At 40.4% G+C, this 24,425-nt stretch overlaps 1 protein-coding gene across 1 annotated transcript in view; it reads left to right on the top strand.

Moving 5' to 3' along the window:
- The window catches only part of IL7R (interleukin 7 receptor), a 39,590-nt gene extending 15,401 nt beyond the window's left edge, over positions 1-24,189 (top strand). The window contains exons 4-9 of the mRNA XM_043996630.1: positions 2,541-2,701; positions 6,699-6,856; positions 9,369-9,537; positions 20,017-20,110; positions 22,258-22,333; positions 22,865-24,189. Coding sequence (XP_043852565.1) covers positions 2,541-2,701; positions 6,699-6,856; positions 9,369-9,537; positions 20,017-20,110; positions 22,258-22,333; positions 22,865-23,353 — 1,147 coding nt within the window. The 3' untranslated portion in view covers positions 23,354-24,189. The remainder of the gene's footprint in view (positions 1-2,540; positions 2,702-6,698; positions 6,857-9,368; positions 9,538-20,016; positions 20,111-22,257; positions 22,334-22,864) is intronic.
- Positions 24,190-24,425: the final 236 nt, after the last annotated feature.

Genomic DNA, 24,425 nt, shown 5'->3' with positions numbered 1-24,425 from the left:
CTTTATAATTATCCCATTAGCCATGGGAGGTAGATGCTCTTATTATCTCTATTTTGCAGATGAGGAAACTGAACCAGACAGAGGATTAATGTTTCCCAGGATCACACAGCTAGCAAGTGTCTGAGGCTGGATTTGAACTCAAGTCTTCTTGATTCCAGGTCCAGCACTCTATCCACTGAGACACCTAGCTATCTATGAGGAGACAGTATGCCAATGGTTCTAGGAACTGATGTGAAAACCTGACTTTGTAGTAGTTGGCATTAACTAGCAGTTGGATTAAGGTGCTTTTAAAAGAAGCTATTTGGGTGGGAAGATACATATATCTCTTAGGTATAATATAGAGTATGTGGAATCAAATCCACTTGAGAGGCAAAGGGCTATGACAGTGTGGCTGCTATCTTCAAATACATCATAGGATTTAAATTCATTACATTTCATTGGATTCAATTTCTATTATAAACATGACCTGGTAAATATCTTATTGAAGCACTATTCTTAATTTATTAAAGTAGGCCAACATTCAAATGACTTAAAGGGATAAAAAATTATGTTATTCCAGATTCATCCCTTCGGACTAAGAATATTACAGGTATAACTCACCAAAGGTCATTTATTGGTTCTATGAAAACATGACTTCAAATGAAGTGTGGAAAGAAAGTTGGGGAAAGAGAAATTAGTTCTATAGCAGCAACACTATAAAATGTAAGATCATTTCCAAACAGCTAAAATTTATATTATAAAAGTTTAGAATCTATCTATCTAGAAGCCTGAGATGATGAGATAGAATCATGGGGAATATCTGGGGCTGGAATGGGCTGTGCTGGTTGAACTTCAGCAGAGCTTTGTGGAAATGCTAATAGGGTGGCATCATATGAGGTTCTCCAGAGGTTTCAGGGAATTTCATCTGGATATAAGACATGAAAGGATGGAATAAATGACATCCACACTGGTTGGCTGCCTGAATTCTTGGCCAGGGAGAAATTTACCAAAGATCCCACACTGATCACACCTGTCTCCTTTGCCCCATCTACCTTGATGGAGAAAGGAGAAGCTATTATCTGGCTATCTAGTGCTCCTTTTTCCCCATGGCTCCTCTCTCCTCATAATTTGTGCTGCTTGATGATGCATAGCCTCCTTCAGCAGCCCAGGAAGAGCTGAGCTCAAATTCCCTTTCCTGTCTCCAGGCACTCCTTCCAGAATAGGAAGAAGACAATTTTGCCTTCTTCAAACTACACTTCCTAGAACTTGCAGTCAGGCTCTATGTCAGAAGTATATTGTAGTTGCACTACTTGGATGAGATGTTTAGCAACAGGAGTGAGAATTAAACACCCAACCTCCCCAATGGGCTACCATGCCCAGATAAGGGGATCAATGAGGGATGGCAAAATGGGAACCCCCAATTTTAAAGTGGGTGTGGTAACAGCATTTCATATGTAAGGATGCCTTTGATTGGTCTTTCAAATTCCCAAGACAGAACATCAACAAAACCGATATACTTAGCATTTTTTTTACACTGAGATTATATAGGATTTGACCATTGTTGCTTTGCTTTAAACAAATTTCTCTTGATAAACTATGTATAATGATCTTTTAAAATTATGCATTGGGTCAGTTTTAAGTAATTCCCTATGAAAAAATACTTTTAATTTTTTGGAAGCATGTACCACAGAATTTGATAGTTGGAGATTTTGCATATGAATGTGGCAGATTTACCTCAGAATTAATTCCCAGGTCTCATCCACTTCATAGGTAGGCAGGGGGTTCCCTCTTCAGAAGGTCCAGGAACCAATGCATAATATTCCAACTTGATTATGCCAAGAAAGTGAAAAAAGTATATGCAAAATCATTCTTTCATACCCAGAACCCAAATCCAACAGTTGAAGATATCTCTTTTTCTGTAAAGAAAGAGAGAAAGTACCCCCAGTGTAATCCCTACTTTGTTCCACCCCTTTATCTCTAATCCCAGGAAAGCATCATTTTCCTTTAAAAAAATGCTATTCCTCTTTCTTCTTGGTGTGAGTGGGGAATCATTGGTGCAGAATAAGACACATACTATTAGACAAAGTCTAACACTTGGTTGTACTTAGCTGTTTTCTTTATTTACAAGGGAGGGTTCTATAAGGGTGGGGTTTCATCAGAAAATTAGTCACATAAAAATAAAATAAATTTAAAAATAAAATTAGTCATATAAAAGTCATGAATAAAACATGCTCAATGCCCCCCCCCCAAAAAAATCGTTAAGCCTGGAATTCTATGGGGAGTGATCACAGCTTACTTTTTTTTTAATGGCATTACGTTATTTGTGGGAATGAGCCCTGCCCTTGGTTTGCCCTGGTCAGATTGTCCACCAAGCCTGTTTGGTTGGATTTATTTTCAAATCTAGGTAGTTGAGGGACAGAGGACATTCTTCTCCTTTAGTTTTCTAACAGCCGGAACCTGGCAGAGGGGTGGGCACCAAGAGAGGACAGGATCAGATTTACTTATTGTTACTGCTAGCAAGAATTCCTGGGTTTATGTTGGCTCTCTATCTCATTCCACAGTGGTGCATTTATGTCCGGCCCCCAATGTGTGATGATGATGAAAAGGGAAAAGGATTATTTTATGAAATCAAGATCATTTTCACTGATTAATACTGGTGATATGTGCGTGAAACTTGGAGAAATTGAGATGAATTGCAAAACACTGAAGATAACCAAAATAGGTAAGACCTTACAGAGCCTGAAGGGACAAGGTGATTGTTGTTTAAATTTCTGGAGATACTTTCCTTCAGGACAAAATCCCTTTAAAATGTGCTAAATTGACTAATAGTAAAAGCAGTTTACATCAAGAGTTCTGATTTTGACAAAGGACTAGGAAAAATACTTAAACCCTGAGGAGGTGATTATGGGGAAGATATACTAGAGGAGAAAAAGGGACCTGTCAGGAGGAACTGCACTTTGTGACCTTTAGAATGGATCTTGTTCAAATTGAATTATAGTTTTCTCACTTTATTTTTCTTGTATTTTTTTTGTGGGGCAATGAGGGTTAAGTGACTTGTCCCTATTTTTCTTGCATTTTTAAAGATATGGCTAATATTTTGGCATAATTTCACATGTATAATTGATATATTACTTGCCTTCTTAGTGGGTGGGGGAAGGGATGGAAGGAGAGAGAATTTGGAATTCAAAATTTTAAAAGTGGGGTAGCTATGTGGCACAGTGGATAGAGCACAGGCCCTGGATTCAGGAGGACCTGAGTTCAAATCTGGCCTCAGATACCTGACACTTACTAGCTGTGTGACCCTGGGCAAGTCACTTAACCCCCATTGCCCTGGCTCCCCAAAAAAAATTTTTAAAGAAAAGAATCTTAAAAATAAATAATATTTTTTAAAAAAAGAATGCATTTTGTTCCTTCTACCACCAGCAAAGTACAGTTCTCCCTTTCCCAACTTTTTCCTCATTTTCCATTATTCTTCTTAGAGTATTTTCTGCTTTGTTACTCAGCATACCACAAGGAGACAAACAAGATTCAAGCCCTAGCTTTGATACTTACTAGTTATGTGACTTTGGGCTAGCCACATAACCTGTCTGAGCCCCCATTTCCCTAATTATAAGTGGAAATAATAAGACTCAGTACCTATCCCATAGGGCTATAATGAAGCTAGAATGAGATAATGTATAAAAGTACTTGTGGGGGCAGCTAGGTGGCTCAGTAGATAAAGCACTGGCCCTGGATTCAGGAGGACCTCAGTTCAAATCCTGCCTCAGACACTTGACACTTACTAGCTGTGTGACCCTGGGCAAGTCACTTAACTCTCATTGCCCAGCAAAACAAAACAAAACAAAAAGTACTAGTCATTTTTATCTCCTTCAGTTGAAAGCCTATGCATCTCCCATTTAACTGTTTTGATTGACTCGACTGGCTACTGATCATTGTTAACTTTTATCAAATATATGTTAATAACTTCTTGATAACCAACTGATTCAGACTAGTTTATCAAGGCACATCATTGTGTTGTTGGAACCAAATAATAAGAGCTGACACTTATTTAATGCTTTAATTTGGCAGAGTGGAAAGAAAGATGGGTCTGGAGTCAGGGGACTTAGGTTCAAATACTTACTTGTTACTTACTTTCTTGTGATTCAATTTAACAAGCATCTGTCAGTGTATGCCAAGCACTGTATTGGGGGGAGTGGGGGAGAAGACAAACATCTAAAAATGCCTTCCTTCAAGGGAACTGACATTCTATTAAGGGAAAGCAACTCCTCCATGAAACCTTCCCTGATCCCCTCAGCTGAGAATGATCTCAACCTCCTCAAATATTCTTAGACACTCTGGATCTCTCCTTCTCACTCCTTCGATTCTGATATTTGTGTGTGTGTTCATATTATGAGCTTCTCAGTAGAATGCCTTGAGATCCAGGATAGTGTTATTTTTATCTTTGGGTCCTTCCTCGGCAGCCTAACTCACTTAGGCAATTTGTGTTTGTTGAATTTAGTTGAACTGAATTCATTGAATTGTTTGGGACCAGATTGTAGGGGATCTTAAATATTGGACTTGATTTTGTGGGCAAAGGGGAGCCATTAAATGGAAGAAATGCCAAAAGGGGAAAAGGAAAGGAGGGAGAGAGATAGGGAGAGGAAAAGTCCTTAAGGAATGGGCTTAGTTCCTGAGATTTTTAAGTGAAAGAGCAGACTACAAATGGTTCTTAAAAGAAGAGGGGCAGCCAGGTGGCTCAGTGGATAGAGCACTGGCCCTGGATTCAGGAGGACCTGAGTTCAAATCTGGCCTCAGACACTTGACACTTATTAGCTATGTGACCCTGGGCAAGTCACTTAACCCCAATTGCCTCATCCAAAAAAAGAAGAAGAGGAGGAGGAGGAGAATTTAGATTGGACAAAGGAGTGGTACACTAGCAACAGAGTCAGGATAAAAGACTATTACTTGTTCTTCAGTCTCTGTTTTTGTCCCAAACTCCCTTCTCCCTTTGCTTTTCTCATTATTATGTGTTTTCCCATGTGAGTGGTGTTTTAGTATAGATGAATTGTTCCAGAGGCTACAGCAGTTATTTGCATATGTTATAATAGCTTTTCTACAGAACCTTCAAAATAAGAGAGAAGTAGATTCAGTCACCACAGGAGATAAGTGTGTGCTTAATTGCTTTTCTCTATACCTCTAAGTTTGGTTAGATGCCAGACCTTCCATGGATCCTATCTCTGTTTGAGATCAACCCTGTAAACAAGCAGGCCACCCACTCAGCAGCAACCACACCTTCAGCTACATTGAGTGGGCGACCTCCGGGCTGGGGCAGAACAGGGAACCCTACAAGTGGTGGGCAGGAAACCTGGTCTCTCCAGCTCAGCTACCAAGCTTGGAAGACTCTTAGGGACACTTGCTATTTTAACAACCCCTTGAATTACAGAAACACTGCTTTTCCACAATCTTCTTTTATGTTCTTGATGGAGCCCCATCCCCTATTTTTTCCCCTTCCCTCTCTTCCAGGCTCAGTTAAGATGTCACCTCCCTTTTCGGGAGCATTTGGTCGGATGCTCCTGCCTGCCTCTGGCACTGACTTGAAGCCTTCCTTGAGCCTCCAAGCTGAAAATGATGTCCCCTTCCTTGAATCTCTTTAACCACTCCACTTGGACCTCTTCATTGCACTTTCTGTGTAACTCATATTATACATTGTAGTTATTTGGTTACTCATGCCATCCCCCGGCTAACTACATTCTAATTTCCTTAGAGGCAGAAAGCTATCTTCTTTCATCGTTGTATCCTCACTGACTCAATCATAGCAGGCTCTCATTTGGTCACTAAATTATCTATGCAAATTATTTGAAATATCATCCTTAGATGAAGGGCTAGGGAAGTAAGTAGCAATTTTAGCACGTAGGTTATACGTGACCATAGAGCAAGCGCAGGCTTGGGACAGCTCAAACCATGACTGGGTGAGTGGCAGCCTCAAGTTAAGACACTGCTCCCTGCCCATGGCCTGTTGCTTAAGGGAGGATAGGTAGGAAGAAAGAGAACAGATCAGGGCTGGCCAGACAAGCAATCACCTGGAAGCAACAAAGCGAGGTCTCTGATAGCTTCCTATTTTGACTAATTCTTCTTGCTAATAAAAAGTTAAGCTCTGTTGTTGTTATTGGAGGGGTTTTTTTTTCCTTTTTGAAGACTGCAAATGCTCTTGGTATCCTATAAGCACAGAGCTCAGGGTCTAAGACCTGACAGCCCTGCCCTATTTACAGCATGAAACATAGCAGGTATAAGTGACTTAATGGGGGGTCACACAGTAGTAGAAGGAGAACTAGAACCCAGATCTCTGTGTTTCTCTCTAGGTCAGACATCCATGCCACATCACTGCCTCCTGGGCCATGCCAACGTGATGCTTACTTGGGGCACCAAGGGTGCTTAAACACTGAAGAACATTACTCCAGCTGCCACTGGATGTAATGATGTTATTGAAACTGAGTTGATTCGTACTCTCCTTGGGGCCAGGCAGGGGAACGGAGGAAGGGAACACATATTTCTCATACACTGAATATGTGCCATGCAAAAGTGCTAAGTGCTTTATAAAAATTATGTCAAGACAAGAGTTAGGCCAGGAAATCAAGAGTGGGCTTCAGAGAAGAGGGAGTTCTAGAGAAAGGGGTTGCTTTTTTTTGTTTTTTCTTCCTATCTGCCCTATGTACTGACCTCTTTTCTGTTCTCATTTCTAGTTAAGCCTGAAGCTCCTTTTGACATAAATGTCACCTATCGCAAGGCAGCAAATGACTTTGTGCTAACATTCAATACAACACACTCAAGGAATGACTATGTAAAAGAGTTAATCCATGATATAGCTTATCACCAAGAAAAGAGTAAAAGCAACTGGATGGTAAGTAGATAAACTGTATTTTTTTAAAGCCTTCTTAATATCCAAGATGCATAGCAAGTATGGAAAATCTCCTATTTCGCCTCCTCTTCTTGCACAGTAAATAGACAATCTTACTGCATGAGAGATATCTGAAGCCAGGTGAGTTCTTAACATTTCAGAATCCCTTAAAGTTGTTCTGTTATCTATGGAAGTTTTGAACAAACAGAGGAGTCTCTGATGTCAGGTAGACAGAAGTTGGTCTAGATGCCCTTCCAACTCTGAAATTTGGGAGAATCTAAGTTATCTTCTATTGTGTGGCTTTAGGATATGCAGTGATGGTTTTTAATGGCTCTGTTTAAACCAAGACTCACTAATGACCAAGGCCAACTGGAGTAAGGCTTAGCAAACACTATACCTCTCCTTCCAGCAAATGCCAAAAGTTTGCTTGCAGGATCCCTTCCTCTGTTGTTTTTTAGTTGTGTAGGACTCTCTCTGACCCCATTTGGGGTTCTCTTGGCAAAGATGCTGGAGTGGTTTGCCATTTCCTTCTCCAGCTCATTTTTACAGATGAGGAAACTGAGACAAACAGGATTAAGTGACTTGCCCAGGGTCACATCGCTAGTAAGTATCTGAAGTCAGATTTAAACTCATGAAGATGAGTTTTCCTGATTCCAAGGCCGGTGCTCCATCCACTGCACCACCCAGCTGCCCACCTCCCTCTACTAGTCTGTAGCTGACACCACCTGCCTCCTCTGGACTAAGAATTTGAAAGACTCCAGTAGGTAGTTAGAGCAACAAACAGATCTTTTCCTACTCCCTGCTCCCTGAAAAGAATTCATCACCTTTTTAAAAGGTGCCTTAAAGGGCTTCCATTATTCCAATTACTGGGGGAAATAAGCATTGCTAGGGCTTGTGGAGGGGCTTTCAGGTGAACTCAAAGGGAAATGTTAATCAAGTTACAAAGGTTTGTGGAGGTATAGACAAGCCTGAAGTACAAGGGGAGAATCAATGTGGTTCCTCCCAACAGGCCTCAGGACAGGCCCAACTCATTTCCTCCTTTCTGATTCCTCCTCCCTTAGGTTCTGCCCAAAAATGGGCTCAATGTTCTGTTGCTTTTGGGTCTCTAATCAATAGACCTGCTTTAGAAAAGCCATCAGTGTCTTGGCCCTTCCAGACTCCACATCTCTCCACTTTAGGAAAGCTTTTTTTTTTTTATTTTCAGAAGCCCTGGCTTGGAAAAACAGTCACATTCTCATAATATCCCCCTACCCCAACCCCAAACCATTTCTCTTTTTCCCAGCTCCCTCCTGATCTTTGCCCATTGGGTCACTGGATAAGGAAGACTTCTCTGTCTCTAGTCTCCAAAAAATTATCTTCTTTGCTTCAGGCTGGTCTATATCTTCCCCTTATCTACTCTTTCCCTCCCCTCCCAGACTATCCACTTCTCCATAAACCACCATAATCCTACCTGCTTAAACCTGACTTACACATTTCAGAATCAAGTAGGGTCTTTCCTCCTGCCTCACTTCTCTTCTTCTTCAAAAGTTATGATCTCTTCCCATGTACAATCAATCCTTTTCTTCTATTTTATTATGCTCATTTCATTTGGTGTTTTAGATCAGATTTTATTTTAACGTCTTAAAATTTTTTCTTGTGTCCTCCTGCCATATTCCTGATTCTGGACCTCAATATAACAAATTTATAGGTTGAACTTCAATAGTAGACATTTCCTGGGAACAGTCAATAGTGAGCACCTTTCTCCTGCCCTCCCTTTCCCAGAACTGGCCAAACCCTGAAGCCCCAGCCTCAAGGAGAATGGTTTTGAGAGTCCTCATTGCACAATTATTTTAGAGAAAGACAAGGGAAATATAGTACATAATACAAAATGTATCCACACAAATGCTAAGCAAGGTGGACCATATCACTACAATGAACATGAAAGTGTCCCTGAATGTCTCCACTAAGTCATAGTCTCTCTTGGGCTCATGAAATAAATAGTGAAGGTATCTTTATTCTGGGCATAATGATATTGCTTCCCCTTTCCAAGCAAAGAGCACTCCTTTAACTGCCTGGTCCATCTTCCAATCACTTGCAGCTGGGCTCATGGTTTTCAAGGAAGAAGTTCCTTGATGTTTATACATGTGGTACCCTAACTGTGACTCATCCTCTACCTTCCTCAGCCTTCTCTTCTTTAGTTCAGAGAAAGGAAATAAAGTGATGGGTGAAATGGACTCTATTCAGAGGTCTGGCTTACTTAATCCATTTTCCTTTTCTTCTGGCCAAAGCTGACCATGAACAAAGTAGACCTATATAATGCAATGTGAGGAGTTAGGTCCACCTGCCCAGTGTAACACCTATTGGCTTACTAAAACCTGTTAGAGAACCACAAAGGAATTTGATCTTCAAATGATAAGCCCACAAGAACTCAACATTACTCAATCAAATTTGATGTGTAATACTTTGTTAAACTTGAATGTAACCTATTTCTTCATCATAAACAAGAATAACAAAAATTACGTCTTTTACTCTTCAGCACATAAGCGCACCCTATAATCATGTAACACTTCTGGAGAGAAAACTACAACCAAATTCAACATATGAAGTTAAAGTACGGTCATTTCCTGGTGGAAATTATTTTGGAGGGTACTGGAGTGATTGGAGCCCCAGTGTATACTTCAGGACACCACTGAACCCCAAAGCAGGTATGAGATGACTATGTTCTGTTTGTATCTGTGGGCTATCTTTATGAAGGAAGGAAGGAAGGAAGGAAGGAAGGAAGGGAGGGAGGGAGGGAGGGAGGAGAGAAGGGAAAGAGACAAGGGAGGAAAAAAGGTAGGGTAAAGAGGAGGGAAAGGAGGGAAGAAGAAAGGTGAGAGAGAGGAACGGAGGGAAGAGGGAAGAGAGGAAAATGGAAGGATTTGTTACGCACCTATTATGTGCCAGGCACTATGTTAAACACTTTTAAAGTGTTATCTCATTTGATCCTCGCAACTCTGGGAGGGAGTGCTATTATCAGTCTTATTTTATAGTTGAGAAAACTGAGGCAAACAGAGGTTAAGTAACTTGTCCAGGGTCATACAGTTAGTAAGTGTCTGAGGTTACATTTGAACTTGGGTTTTACTGACCCCAAGTCCAGTGCTCAATTCAATATGCTATCTAACTACTGCTATAATAATAACTGCCAATTATATAACACCTACTATGTGCACCTTACATAGATGCTCAATAAGCATATTTTGGTTGAGGTAACTAGGTGGCACAGTGGGTAAGAGCGCTAGACTTGTAGTAAGAGAGATCCAAGTTCAAATATTGCTTTAGACATTTACTAGCTGTGTGACCTTGGGTAGATCACTTAACCTACCTTAGCTTCCTCATCTGTAAAATGGAGATGATAATAGCACCTACCTCATAGGGTTATTGTAATAATCAATTAAGATAACCCATAAAGTGCTATAGAAATGCTAACTAACATTATTAGAAATCTAGATAGATTGATAGATAATAAATGGATGGATGACAAATGAGTAAAGATATAATAGATAAGTAGATGACAAATAGAGGATAGATGATAGATAATAAATGGATGGGGCATAGAATTGGAAGAGGAGGAGAAAGAGAAGGAAGAAGAGAAGGAAAGGGAGAAGTGACTATTCTGTAGGGCTAAACTACCCTCCCCCTCTCTCCTACCCAAGGCATTCCAACATTTGCCAGGTGCTTTGTAAGACAACCTGCTCTTCTTGTACCTTTTCTTTAGGGAAAGGAAGAATGAAGTAGCTATAATCTAAAGCAAGCATGAAAAAATTACAGCCTGTAGACTATAGTTTGCCAACTCCTTAAAGATTCTAAATCCCTGAGAGTCACCTAATGGTTATATAACATGATAATTTGTCAGTTTCACCAAACCCCAAATGAAAGGAACCCTAGTGTAGGGTGAAAATGGAGAGTATCTGACTCTGTGGTCCTGAGGATGGTAGGAGTTATCAGTAGTTCTCATTCTGACCTTCTTTTCTTCACTTTCCAGCTGCCAAGCTAGCAGTTTGTCCTCAATTCACCAGTAAACTCAGTGGCCTTATTAAATAGTCCTCTTCCTGTCTACTTCTTAGAATCCTTAGCTTCCTTCAAGGTTCAGTTTATGAACTGCCTCCTAGTCATAGCCTTTCCTGATTCCCCACCCCATTATTAGCATTCTCTCCCTTCTCAATCACCAGTGAATATATATCTCAATCAGCATTTATTAAGCACTCCCTTTGTAACAGGCACTGTGATAAGCACTAGAGACACAAAGCTAAAGAAAAAAAAAATCTACCCTGGGAAAAAACCTACCCTGAAGAAGCTCACATTCTATTGGGAGAGATAACGTGTATTAATCAGATTGTACATAAATGAATCTGCCTTGAGATGCTTAATAACAAATGACAGATAAATTGGAATCAGTGTAATTAATCCCAAATTGCATACAGAGAACAGACTAGAAAATGTTTCACATAGCAAAACAGGTTCAGGTATTAACCATGCAAGCATAAACATAGGATACCGCCCTCAGAGTCCCTTTAAGCAATGGGAACTTCTTAACTAGTTTGCATGTGTTTCTACACATGTTCTAATTTCAAATAATAATCATAGGTAGGTAGACTCCAATTTCCTATTAAGGTGATATAAGACAATTCATAAGTTACCAGTGATCACTAGTATATCTTATACATATCAAATTCTGTCACTAATTTAACTATTGCTTAATACCAATAAGTTCAGTTTAAAACAGCAAGATCTTATCACAGCTTATTGCAGTAATTTAGATGCTCTAATATTAATTTAGTAACTAATTGATTCAATATTGTTTAACAAACCTCCACTTTGTCTACTCTTATGCCATGAGAGTTACAAGGAAGAACCAAATCTAAGAATGAAACTCAAATATTCAGGGTCTCAGAATAGCTTTTTTCACCTGCAAGAATATTATCTGTGGACTCCTGGCTGGCTATCTGACTGCTTTCAAACTTTAGTATGGGTCATTTAAAAATTCCCCCACTGCTTCTCCCAAATTGATAAGCAGCCTCTTTCCATTTAACAGCACAAAGATTTATTTAGATGAATAAACTTAGGGATAAAGGCAACAAAAGAAGGAGGATAACAAGATTAAAATATGACCTGTGAATTTCTGCCAAGGAACTCTCCACTTTCTCTTTTAACTCTCTCTCCTGCTGCCGCTTGCGCTTACTCTTTGCCGAGCCTGCAACATTCTTAGCATCCCCCAAGTCTCCTTTCTCTGTAGTGTCTCTTTTAGTTCTCCTTCTACCTGTAAGCCCCCTTTCTTTCCCTACCGTTCCTCAGTCTCCTTAGCATCCTTGTATCCACCGACCATCTGACTTCCCCTGTATATAAAAGGCCTCTCTCCTTGGGAACCCTGGGGCCAAGCCCCCACACACATCAGGTTAATTGGTTAGCCACCCTAGGCCTCAGCTAGGGTCTTAAGGGGCCAGTGTGTACCATGCCCAGGGCTCAAGGGGGCTGTGCCCACCCCTGCACACCCAGGGCCTCCAGCCTCACCAGAGGCCAACAGGGGCAAGCCTGGGATCTCCAGGGCAGATCCCCTCAGGGTGGAGGGAGCTGGGGATTTTTCTCAGTCCAGCCTGGCTGGAGCCTCCTAAGGCTCCAAGGCCCACTGGGCTTCTCAACTCTATTGATGAAGCAGAGGGGAGGAGCACTAGCCTTTCTCACACAGAGAAAAACCCTGAGGGCCTAAGGCTTTTTAATCTCAGCCCAAAGGCAGGGTCCCCAAATCACAATAAATTCCCATACATCAATTGATAAAGTCTCACAAATCAAAGTACCTTTGGACATAATTGTTATCAATATCAAATTGTCTTTGCAACAAATTAGCTTACAAATAAAATAGCAGGCCTTGTAAATCACACAACTGTTAATTGAACACGTACACATTATATCCTGAATATATATATATATATATATATATATATATATATATATATATATATATATCTTTTTTCTTTTTCCCTAAGAAACAGCTTAAAGTTTGTCTTGATGTTTAAAAAATAAAAAGGAATATTCACCAACCCTTCATGAGATAAAATACTTCCAAATATTTCTCCCTTATTCAATCCTCAAAGCCAGAAAGGAACCTTGAAGATTGGAATTCCCCAAGATTAAGTTAAGGAAAGTTAACTTTACCCCCCACTACCACCACCTTTCTCTCATCCAAATGTGTTTGCTGTGGGGAATTCCTCCCCACTTTTAAACTTCTTCTAAACCAAAAAGTAAATATTCAATTAACTTATTCTTATTATAATAACAGATTTTTTACTAGGCCCTTTTAAAATTCTCTCATTATCTCTCTTTTTTCCTTTTTTTTTTTTGTTTCAAGTTATAGGAGTCAAAAACATTACAAGACAAAGTCAATCAGTTTTCAGCCAGAGCAGGTCTTTTATTTCTAGATTTTTTTTTTGTCTTCCTGTCTTTCAAGATAAGGAGCTGCTCTAAGGGTTTCCAAGTCCTATCCTCGACACCCCCCACCCTCAACCCCCCACTCCCCTTGGAACACCAAGCTGTATTTCACAAAGAAATCACATGAAACTTCCATTACTTTACTCTCTTCTTGATTTTTTTCCTTTAATCACCAGAAGCAAAATAATAATAACATGATCATGTAAGCATTAGCAGGCAGATGGCAAACCTGAGCATTGATGTACCTATTAGGTGATCACACATTTAGACTGAAAACAATAAATTCTTACATACTTGCATTCTGCTCATATCTTCTAGTTGCAACAACAACAACAACAAAAATGTTTACCAGGAGACACACATATGTAAGAGGTTTCACATAACAACTTATATATAATAACTGACACAATTGTTTACCAAATGATACACTATAAGAAAATCTAGAAACATAATACCTTAAAGCATTAGGAATTTTTAAAACTTGAAACAAAACCAATTAATTAGCAATCAGGTGTTCTTAATTCAGTTGCATGTTTTTGCTCTATACTTTATATAACACTTGCCCTATGCCAAGTACTTTACAATCATGTGATCCTCATAACCCTGGGAGGTAAGATTTATTATAGAAAACTAAAGTGACTAGTAGATTTCTTAATGCTAAATCTTCCTAATTTAACATAATAATCCTGATAGAAGAGCACACATACAGACCACGTTATTTCTTTTAGGGCAGATTTAGGTTTAAATCAAATCAACTGTGGATTTATAACTACTGGTAACATACTCTGCAAATTATCATCACCATAATACCCCTACAAAGAAAAAATTTGTTTCCTCCTTTATCTAGGGACCTCCACAGCTATATTAGTTATCATATAACAAGCTAAAGTTAAAACGGGCTGGCTTTTTCCTTTCCCTACAGCCAAATTTTCTGTCCCAAGGCTTTTGTGGCCTATAGAAAAAGAACTTGGCTGAACACTAAGAAGGTGTGACTCATTCTCAATTTGGATAGTGTTAAGGGCTAAAATTCTAGCTAAATTGTCTAAAATATCTAATGAGTGGTCGCCAATAAATTATAAGCTTTAGCAAGAGTTAGACTTTTAAGCATTTATTAAGGAGAATAAGAATTTATAAAGAGAGAAGAAAAGGCCTAGATTCCTATCTATTAAAGGGAGAACGCATATCTAGCTCCCTTCTCCACCAGCGTCCCCAGGAAAAGAGAGCGAGACAGAGCACCCGGCTCCCCCTTCTTCCTCCCACAAGCCAACATCACTTCCTGACTCCAAAGAAAAGACTCCTGGTCTTGCCCTGGAAGACCTTCACTTCATGGCATAACTTTCCTATAGTAAGTCTCCAGTAGGTGGTGTCATTCCAATCATTACAATAGCACACCCAGACACTTCAGACTCCACCTCCTATAACCTACCTCCATAGTCCACTGTGCCTTAAATCCTATCTTTGAAGAAAAAGGAGGGAGAAACTATTAAACTCTAGTGATAACTTATTTCCCTCCCATACCCATTTTGCCTATAGAGGTTATGAGAAAATAATGGGGTTTGGCAGATACTCAAAGGTCCCACCTGGAGATTAATTTAAACTGATTCAATTAAATCAGAGTGATTGACTTTGCTGATTAGCCTACTTAAAGTTAATTAGTTTGTAACCATATTGTATTGTTCGGGGCAGCTAGGTGGATAAAGCACCAGCCCTGGATTCAGGAGGACCTGAGTTCAAATCCGGTCTCAGACACTTAACACTTACTAGCTGTGTGACCCTGGGCAAGTCACTTAACCCCAATTGCCTCACAAAAAACAACAACTTTGAGCTCAACTAAAGACCACCTTCAAGTCTAGTGAACCAATGGATATGGATGACGCTAACCAATCAGCTTGAAGCAGTGTGTAAGGACCTATAAAAAGCTTCCACACTCAGTTTGTGGGGGCAGTTCGTGATTGAAGCAGGCTCATGGCAGAGGACTTGAGGAAGAACCAGAGCAGGCTGAAGCTCTAGGCTAGATAGGCCTTTTCTTATCTTTCTGAACTCAATGTTTTCCTTTTACTAATACCTAGTATACTTTAATAAATGCTTAATGCCCAAAGACTGGTGCTAAAGCTTCTAATTTAAGGCAACCACACATTTAGATTTTAAACATCATAAGGTCAAGCCTTCTTTATCTGTCCTGAACCTCTTAAATACTCAGAGCAACTTTCCTTTTGCTCCTGGGCATCTCACCTTGCCATGTACATCTCATCCCCAAAGCTGGAGCCAAACCCACTCTCAACTAACAGAAATCTTCCTACTGCCTTCTCAACAGCTCCCTCTCTCCCTGCTCTTGGCACTTGCCAACTTCACAGAAAACCACTACCACAATCAATTAAATTCATACATATCCTGACAATATCTCCAACACAATGGACCACTAAACTGCTGGGTACCTCTCCCCTACATATCACAAATCACCTGAGGTAACCATCTTGAAACTATAGAGTATCACAATAATAATTTTCACCAAAAATGAGACCAGAATTGATTCAACTGCACCTGAATCTATTCTCCAAATGACATCCCATAGAACCTCAATAGACAATTTCATCTTAGTAACAATTCACCCAAGAACCATCCACTCCAAGAATTCCACATTTTCCATTGTGGTCCCTTCTATTCCTAAGCCATTCCACCACAAAATACATATGCATACATACATATACATATATATGCACATATGTGTGCATGTATGCGTATGTGTATATATATATACATATATGTGTGTGTGTGTATATATATATATATATATCCAAATGGCAGTATATAACAGGTTTTACTTGACTTTAGTTTGTATGAATCCCCCCAATTTCTTAACTAGATGGCCAAATCAAATTCACTAACCCTTTTGGGTGATTTCCTTTCTTTTGTTGGTTTAACTTAATAACTAATGCTATATTCAGTTTTCTAATTAGTTTGCAAAACAATGCTAGAAAGGAGAATTTCTTTCTGTCCCTCCCCGATTTTCATAATCTAGCCATAGGACAGGCTTCTAAATTCCAAGCACAAACTTACATTTTTTATTGACAGAAACTTGAACATGTAAGACAATTTCACACATTCACACATGAGTCACACACAGACACTCTCAGACAATTTCTATCCCCTTGAAACTTCCTTTTTCAGTCCTTTCCCCTTCCTGACTTATATTCTCTTGTCAGGGAAGAGAAAAGGAACTGTCTTTTAGCTTTTATCTACAAGGAGGCCCAGCTAAACCAGATAACCTAAAACTTGCCCCACCCCCAACCTTTCACCTCAAGACTATCCCAGCCCCAAAAAACAGCGCGTAATGGTGCCCAATGTGCTCCAGAACCCTTCCATGGGCACAGACACCCCCCACCAGAGCCAAGCAATTCAAGGCCAGAAACTGTCCCAGGCAACACGGCTCAGTGGCCAGGCCCCCCAAAAATCCTTCCCCACAACCTCCTTGCACCACAAACAACTCCCCAGATCACTCTGCCACAAAAGATTCAAAATGTAGCAATATATCAAAATCTTAGGCACTAGATGCTGGCTAGATACTCCTCCCTCCCCCATAGTAGAAACTGCCACACAGAAAAGGGGGGGGGGGTTAGAACACATGGCTTCCTCCGTTCTGATTTTAGCCTCCTGTGCCCAAATTCAAAACTCATTCATCCCAAAATGTTTTATCCCCTTTCCTTTTTTTTTACTCTCAGTACAAACAGGGTCTACTTGCTTGACCCATGTTCCCTAGAAGGGCTGTCTTTTAGGGATTTCTAAAGAGGCCATTCTTACTCAGTTCCTTCAGTACCATCCTTGGTGACTTTTCTAATGGGGACAGGGAGGGCGTTCCCTATAAACCACCCACACCTACAGACTCAAACTGCTTGACTATAATAACACTGCTTGGCTGTCATCTAAAACATCCTACATCCAGGGCTTTGCCTTAATTTCCCTGGCTCTCTTAACCACCCAGGAAGTACTCGACAACCCTTTCCTCCCCCTGGGGATCCACAAGCACAGACTTATATGTTTGAAATTCTTTTCTGCTCTGCTAAATTCTTTACCCCCTTTGTGAGCTCACTTAATCCATCTGCATTTCCAACATCTCCACGGGCTAGAGTTCCTTCTCTAAACCACCCAATGGACCACTGAAAATAGTTCAGCTAGACATCCTGTGCTGGGATCCGGAGGCCAAAATCTCCTTTCAGATCATAATTTCATAATAAATCTCACTTTGGCCTCCAAATTGTGAGAAATATCACTCAATAACTTCTGGAACTCAGTGTTGGTGATATGTCAAAGGCTCATTTATTGTCATTCTTGAGAGAATGGGCCACTCCTTGTCCATCTCAGGGGTGACCAAAGATGCAGGCTCCCAGGCCCACTTTTATCTCCTCTCATTCCTAATATGAAATGGCCCCTCCCTTTTTCAAGGATTACAATCTACATGAACTGGCTTATCAGGACTTGGAATTCCCACCCCTCTTCCTGAAAACTTCCCATGGGAAGTTTTTCTATTGACTCTCCCAAAGGAAATTTCTCTATCTGCGAATATTAGCATTTGAGTGTCTGCTTCTATTCTCCCAGAGGAAGTTTTCTCAATATGAATATACAATCTGAATGCTTTCCCAGACTAACCCTCACCTGTGGATACATTCTCCCAGATGGTTCTAATTCATACTTAGAGGAGTCAACCCATCCCCGATTCTTCACAATGTTGATGAGGAGGAGGAATTAAATAAAATAATTTTGAGAGACAAAGTGTTTTGGTAAATTACAAGCCATTTTATTAATCACAGCCATCATATTATTGACAAAAAAAGGACTCCTTAACTTCTCATTCCATCAAAGAGACCACATGGCTTAAGTTTATATGCCTTTAGACAAGATTTGTTCTATTGCTTAGCTTTTTAAACTGTGGGTCATGACCCCATATGGGGTTGTATAACTGAATGTGGTGGGGAGTCACAAAAAATTTGGTGACAGTAAAAGGTTATGAATACCTATTTTATATACCTATATGCCTGGGGTCCTGTGAAAATTTCTTGGGCAAAAAGGGGTTTCAAGTGGAAAAAGTTTAAGAAGCCTTGTTCTATTGAATAGCAATCAACTGTAACTGGCTAACAATTTAATGAGAGGTGCACTTTACAAAGAGAAGTGAGCTTACTCTAATGAGGGGCTGAGAATGACATCATGTAGCTCTTGGACAGAGAAACTATCCCTAAACCCAGACCCGCCCGGCCCCCCCAGCTTTGGGCAATCTAGACAAAAGGATCTGTCCCCACCCAAGCTTGACTGAAAGGACTTCACCTTAAACTAGAGATTCCTTGAAAGGCTGTGGCCATCAGATAGAGAGGATTAGCTCAACCTGCAGAGACTGAATTCTTGAAATGAGGATAGAAGAGGGGAGGGGGCAGTCTCTGAATCTCCCCAAATCATTAGTTATTAATAATAATTTCTCACATTGATAATAATGATGATGGTGATAATGTTGATCATGTTGCGTTGGGTGGACTTATTTTTTGGTGTAGTTTCCCCAACGTGGTATCTTTGAGGACCCTGCTACTACACTGCTACTCAAATTCTTATTGAACTACTATTTTTTTCTTTTATGAATGTCCCTGTAATTATCCCTCTATTGAGGGATATTTTTATTTAATATTTTTAAAATGAAAAACAAAGCCTTTAATACATGCTTCACAAAACAAATTCCCATATTGGCCATGACTAACAATCTCTCTCTCTCTCTCTCTCTCTCTCTCTCTCTCTCTCTCTCTCTCTCTCTCTCTCTCTCTCTATCTATCTCTCCATTTTAGATCCATCCCCTCTGGCAGGAGGTGAGCAGCTTGTTTCATCTTCAGTCTCCTGGACTCAGAGTTTATCATTTCATTAATCATGATGATATGGTGGGAAAATGGGGTACGGGTTGGGGTTGGGGTTCTTGGGAATTCCTCTTTAAAGAATTACACCCTCTTGCACACAAAATGTAGTTAGAATAAGGTGATAGTTTATTTAGGGCCAAGGGAAGGGAAGGGTGGGGGGAGGGAAACCATGAAAGAAATCCTTGGACTTTTCATGGGGAGATTCGGCATAAAGCACATGGCTCAGAGGTACCAAATCTCCTCGAACAGGAGACTGGAAGGTACTTTTATAGAGGACTGATGGGGGTGGCCCGTGAAAAGTTCCTTTAGTGAGAGAGGACCATCCCCCACTGGTGGTAGCTGGGGGAATTGGGTGAGGAGTGGAGGACCATCCCCCACTGGTAGTGACTAAAGGAATTGGGTGAGGGGTGGCTTTGGATCCCTCTTCAGAACACAAAGGCCGAAGCCACACCCAAACTTATCTCCCCAGGGTAAGGGAGACCAGAATGAAGGGTAGGAATCCCAAGCTAGCTCAGTCCGATTTGGTTCAGTTTATCTCTCTAGGCGTTATCTGTCCTCTGGTTTAGTTTCTCAAGGAGAAGATTCCTCGGTGTGCCCCAGAGAAATTCTGGGGTGCTCTGCGCCCCATGACAATAGTTATAAAATCTTTCAAAGTTATTTTTTTCTATAATCTTATTGTTGGATGAATTGTTATCCAAGTTACAAAATCATTTTCAAGAAAAAAGTGGCCTTGCCCACATAAATAAGTAGATAAAGAGTATCTCAAAGCCATGTGTGACTGTGGATATTGATCAAAGGATAAATAATAATAACCTTGTCCTTGATTTCCAGAGATGCCAGATTCTGGTATGATCGTCATTATCATTCTGAGCTTCTTTTCTGGGATCCTGGGGATTGTTGTGATCTGTTTGCTATGGGAAAAAAGGTGAGGATCTCTTCTCATTCAGAGTGATTATATTAAGGCATTGTAGGAATTAAAAAACCAACTGTCCTTGCTCAATTACAGCTCATTCTCAAGACCCAGTATTTTTTGTTTGTTTGTTTGCATAATGGATTGAGGGCTATAAAGGCTTTAGAGTTCATTTACTCAAACTTCCTCTTTTTACAGAGGAGGAAATCAAAAGGCCAAAGAAGGTGAGGGAGTCAAAGAGCTAGGCTTGAACCCAAATCCTCTAACTCCAAATTCAACGTACTTTTCACTATACTAGGCTGCCTCCCTTCAGTCATTTTTGGGAAGCCAAAAATAATAAAGGAGACATAAGATGAAGTCCAAGAAAGATCACTTTAAAGTTATATCCTTGAATAATGTGAACAATTATTTCTGGGTGGTCCTTTTGGCCAACTTTGGGTTTCATGTCTACATCAAGAATATTGTGTTGATGTTCATCTTTACTGCTTTGCTAAGAGTCTTTCAATGGCTCAGAGTTTACTGCTTCCTTTATGAAAATTCATACCTAGTAAATCTAACACCAAGGCTAACACTTTTCCCACTTGTTGACTAGCACCATAAGATAATGAGGCTAAAAGGGACTTTAATGATCATTCAGTCAATCAACATTTAGTAAATACCTACTATGTGCCAGGCACTGTGCTAAGTATTAGAAATACAAATACAGGGGCAGCTAGGTGGCCCAGTGGATAAAGCACCGGCCCTTGGATTCAGGAGGACCTGAGTTCAAATCCAACCTCAGACACTTGACACTTACTAGCTGTGTAACCCTAGGCAAATCACTTAACCCCAATTGCCTCAACAACAACAACGACAAAATACAAGACAGTTCCTACTTTCATGAAGCTTTTATTCCAGTGGTGGAAGATAATACATAAGAAGAAGATGAAAAGGCAGGAGATGGTAGAGCAAAAGATAGCCCTGAGGGGGTGTGTTAGAGAAATTAAAGAGAGTCAGGAATGGACCCTGAAGAGAAATGAAGGCATGTTTGGCCTAGAGAATTTTCTTTAAGTGGAGGGTTCTTGGAGGAAGAAGCTGTGGGGCTAAAGCACATTTCCAGAGTGAGAAGTCAAGTCCATAAAGGCAAGGTATAGAAGCTTCTGTGGCAGGTCAGAGAAAGTCTTGAGTGAGGAGTGGAGCCCATAGATCATATAATCATACCCCCTAATTTTACAGAAGATAAAGCTGAGGCCTAAGGAAATGAAGACTTGTACCTAATCCCATAATCAGTTAATTACAGACCCCCAATCTCATAAATACTTTTGTTGATTTGGTCCAGAGCTATGATTTCATCATTGTAGAGAAATCCCTATGTGGAGGCTTCTTTCAACAATAGATTCAGTCCTAATTTTATCTTAAAGGGTTGTCTGGGAGGCAATTTGGTAGTGCAGTGGAGAGAGTGCTGAATTAAGAATCAGGGAAACCTGAGTTCAAATCCAGCCTGCAACATTTATTATAGTTCTGTGACCCTGGGAAAGTCACTTTACTTCTGGTTGCCTTGATTTCCTCATCTGATATATGGAGTTAATAATAATAACACCTACTGGGGCAGCTAGGTGGCGCAGTGGATAAAGCACCAGCCCTGGATTGAGGAGTACCTGAGTTCAAATCCAGCCTCAGACACTTGACACTTACTAGCTGTGTGAGCCTGGGCAAGTCACTTAACCCCCATAGCCCTGCAAAAAAACAAACAAAAATAATAATAATAACACCCACCTCTAAGAGGATAAAAAAAGATATTTGTAAAGAATTGTGTAAACCTTAAAGCACTATATAAATATTAACTATTATTATTAAATAACTTACCATGGTCTGTTGGTCTGTATCAGAGGAAGAAGACCCAAGTCTTCCTGATTCCAAAACTGGCCTTCTATACACTTACACCTCTTATGAATTTTTTTTTTTTTTGGTGAGGCAATTGGGGTTAAGTGACTTGCCCAGAGTCACACAACTAGTAAATTTCAAGTGTCTGAGGTCAGATTTGAACTCAGGTCCTCCTGACTCCAGGGACAGTGCTCTATTCACTGCACCACCTAGCTGCCCCTCCTCTTATGAATTTTGATCCAGTAGGAAATAGAACTGCTATACTATGTTGCATCTACAGACTATTTTTATTATTTCAGAATTAAACCCGCTTTGTGGCCCAACCTCCCTGACCACAAGACGACTCTGGAACAGCTGTGTAGGAAACCACAAAAGGTTGGCTTTTTTTCTGTAACTTTCAGGACATTGGACAAGTAGATCAGAGCATCCCAGGGCAGGGATTATAGGATAAGGGGTAGTGGAGCCTGAGGTTTTGAACCTTTTCTAAGACACTCTCTAATGACCAGGAGGATACTATGAAAAAGTTTTGGGGGAAGAAGACCATAACAAGATATTAGTCTCATTCTCTTGTCCCTGGATTTCCGAGCCCTGTACAACATGACCAAAGCAACTCTGAATAAAGGGCACCTCCAGAGACCTCATTTACTATACGAGAATGAAAGAAACTGGGGGGCTTCCTGGTGAGTTAGTCTAGAAAAAAGACCAGAAAATCACTGCCCAGAGTTTATAACACTTTCTGGAGGCTTACCTGCTAATAACACCACACTTTTTCATCTGCTATGGGGCACTTTTATAGTCTGTGAAAATATATACCAATCCATTGTCAGAAAAAATGATTTTCAAGAACTCTTGTTAGCATGTTCTTCTAGTTCAATGTCTGAACCTATTATCTCTTTTGTGGTCTAGAACTTCAACATCAGTTTCAATCCAGAAAGTTTCCTGGACTATCCAATTCATAAAGTAGATGGTATTCAAGCCAAAGAAGAGGTGGAAGGTTTTCTGCAAGTCCCACTCCCTCGAGATATCGATGTCACAGAGAGGATTGGACTCAGCCCTGACTGGCCATCTGAGAATAATATCATCCCACCAGTAGCTTATGGAGGAAACTCCCCCCCACCTTGCCTGCATGGGAACTTCAATACATGTGACCTTTCTATGGTCATGGCCTCAAAGTCACCCAATCATCAGGAGACCAACAAAAATGAAGCTCATTTCTGTGGGGGCCTGCTTCTTAGCTCTGACTCCAGAAATGGTGCTTTGACATTCCCCTTTCCACTCAGACTAGGAGTCTTGGCTCCAAATCCAACTTCCCAAGGACAAGCCATCAATGCAAACCTGAGGTTAAGTCAAGAAGAAGCATATGTCACTATGTCCAGCTTCTATCAAAACAAGTGAGCCTTAAGGAATCCATGATTTGAAGCATCACAGCCAACAGATACAAAAGAGGAGGCTGCTTGGAGCTCCTGTTCTCAGCCTGATTTTCTAGTCTCTTATATTAACTCAACATAAAAAAGAAAAGACAACTTTTCTATTTGCCATGCATCTACACATGCCAAATTTTGGAACACCTTTTTGGCCATGTCCTAGTTAAGTGATGCTTCCTTCAAACAAGGTTGGAGTGCCATTACTTCTGTTGTTCTTGATTTCAAAAACAAATTATTAAGCTATTCAATTCTTTGAAAAAGGAAGCAAAAGAGAAAAGGAAGAATGAGAGAGGGAAGAATGAAAGGGAAGGTAGGAAGGAGGGAGGAAAAAAGGAAGGAATGAAGAAAATGAGGGACAAGTAATGGATGAGACCTACAAGTATAAACCTAGGATACATTCTCATAATCAGAAGCTGGCAAGGTGGACATGGAAATGGAGACCGCCAAAGACATGTTTCATTCTGGCTTTTCTCCCAGCTGCTCTGAACCATCTGTCACATATCATTTTGTGATTTACTGTAAGGGGCCAAAATTCTAGCTAGTCTGTCTAAAATATGTAATGAGTGGTCACCTATAAATTAGAAGCTTTAACAAGAATTTAGACTTTTAAGCATTTATTAAGGAGAATAAGAATTTGGTGAAGAGAGAAAGAGGCCTCGATGCCTAACATCGATCTATCTCAGGGAGCCTGCCTTTTTGCTCCACTCTCCGCGAGAGTCCTGACGCAAGAGAGAGAAAGAGAGAGAGAGAGCCTTGCCCCTTCTTCATCCCACAAGCCTCCTGTGAAAACTGGGAACATCCCATCCATATGCACACACAGCTCCAAGCTAATTGGCTGGTAGCTTTGATAGACAGTACCCACGAGCAAATGTCACTTCCTGACACCAAGGACCTGACCACATGGCTTGCCCTCAGATGCCTTCTCCTCATGGCAGAGCTTTCCTACAGTAACTCTCCAGCAGGTAGCATCACTCCAATTGTTACATTACCATTTAACCGCAGACAGTTTTTGGCAATGGAGATACCACACTCAAGCCAGACTT

Source organism: Dromiciops gliroides, chromosome 1 (genome assembly GCF_019393635.1).
Source record: "Dromiciops gliroides isolate mDroGli1 chromosome 1, mDroGli1.pri, whole genome shotgun sequence".
Classification (NCBI taxonomy): domain Eukaryota; kingdom Metazoa; phylum Chordata; class Mammalia; order Microbiotheria; family Microbiotheriidae; genus Dromiciops; species Dromiciops gliroides.
This window is presented reverse-complemented; position numbering and strand designations above follow the sequence as displayed.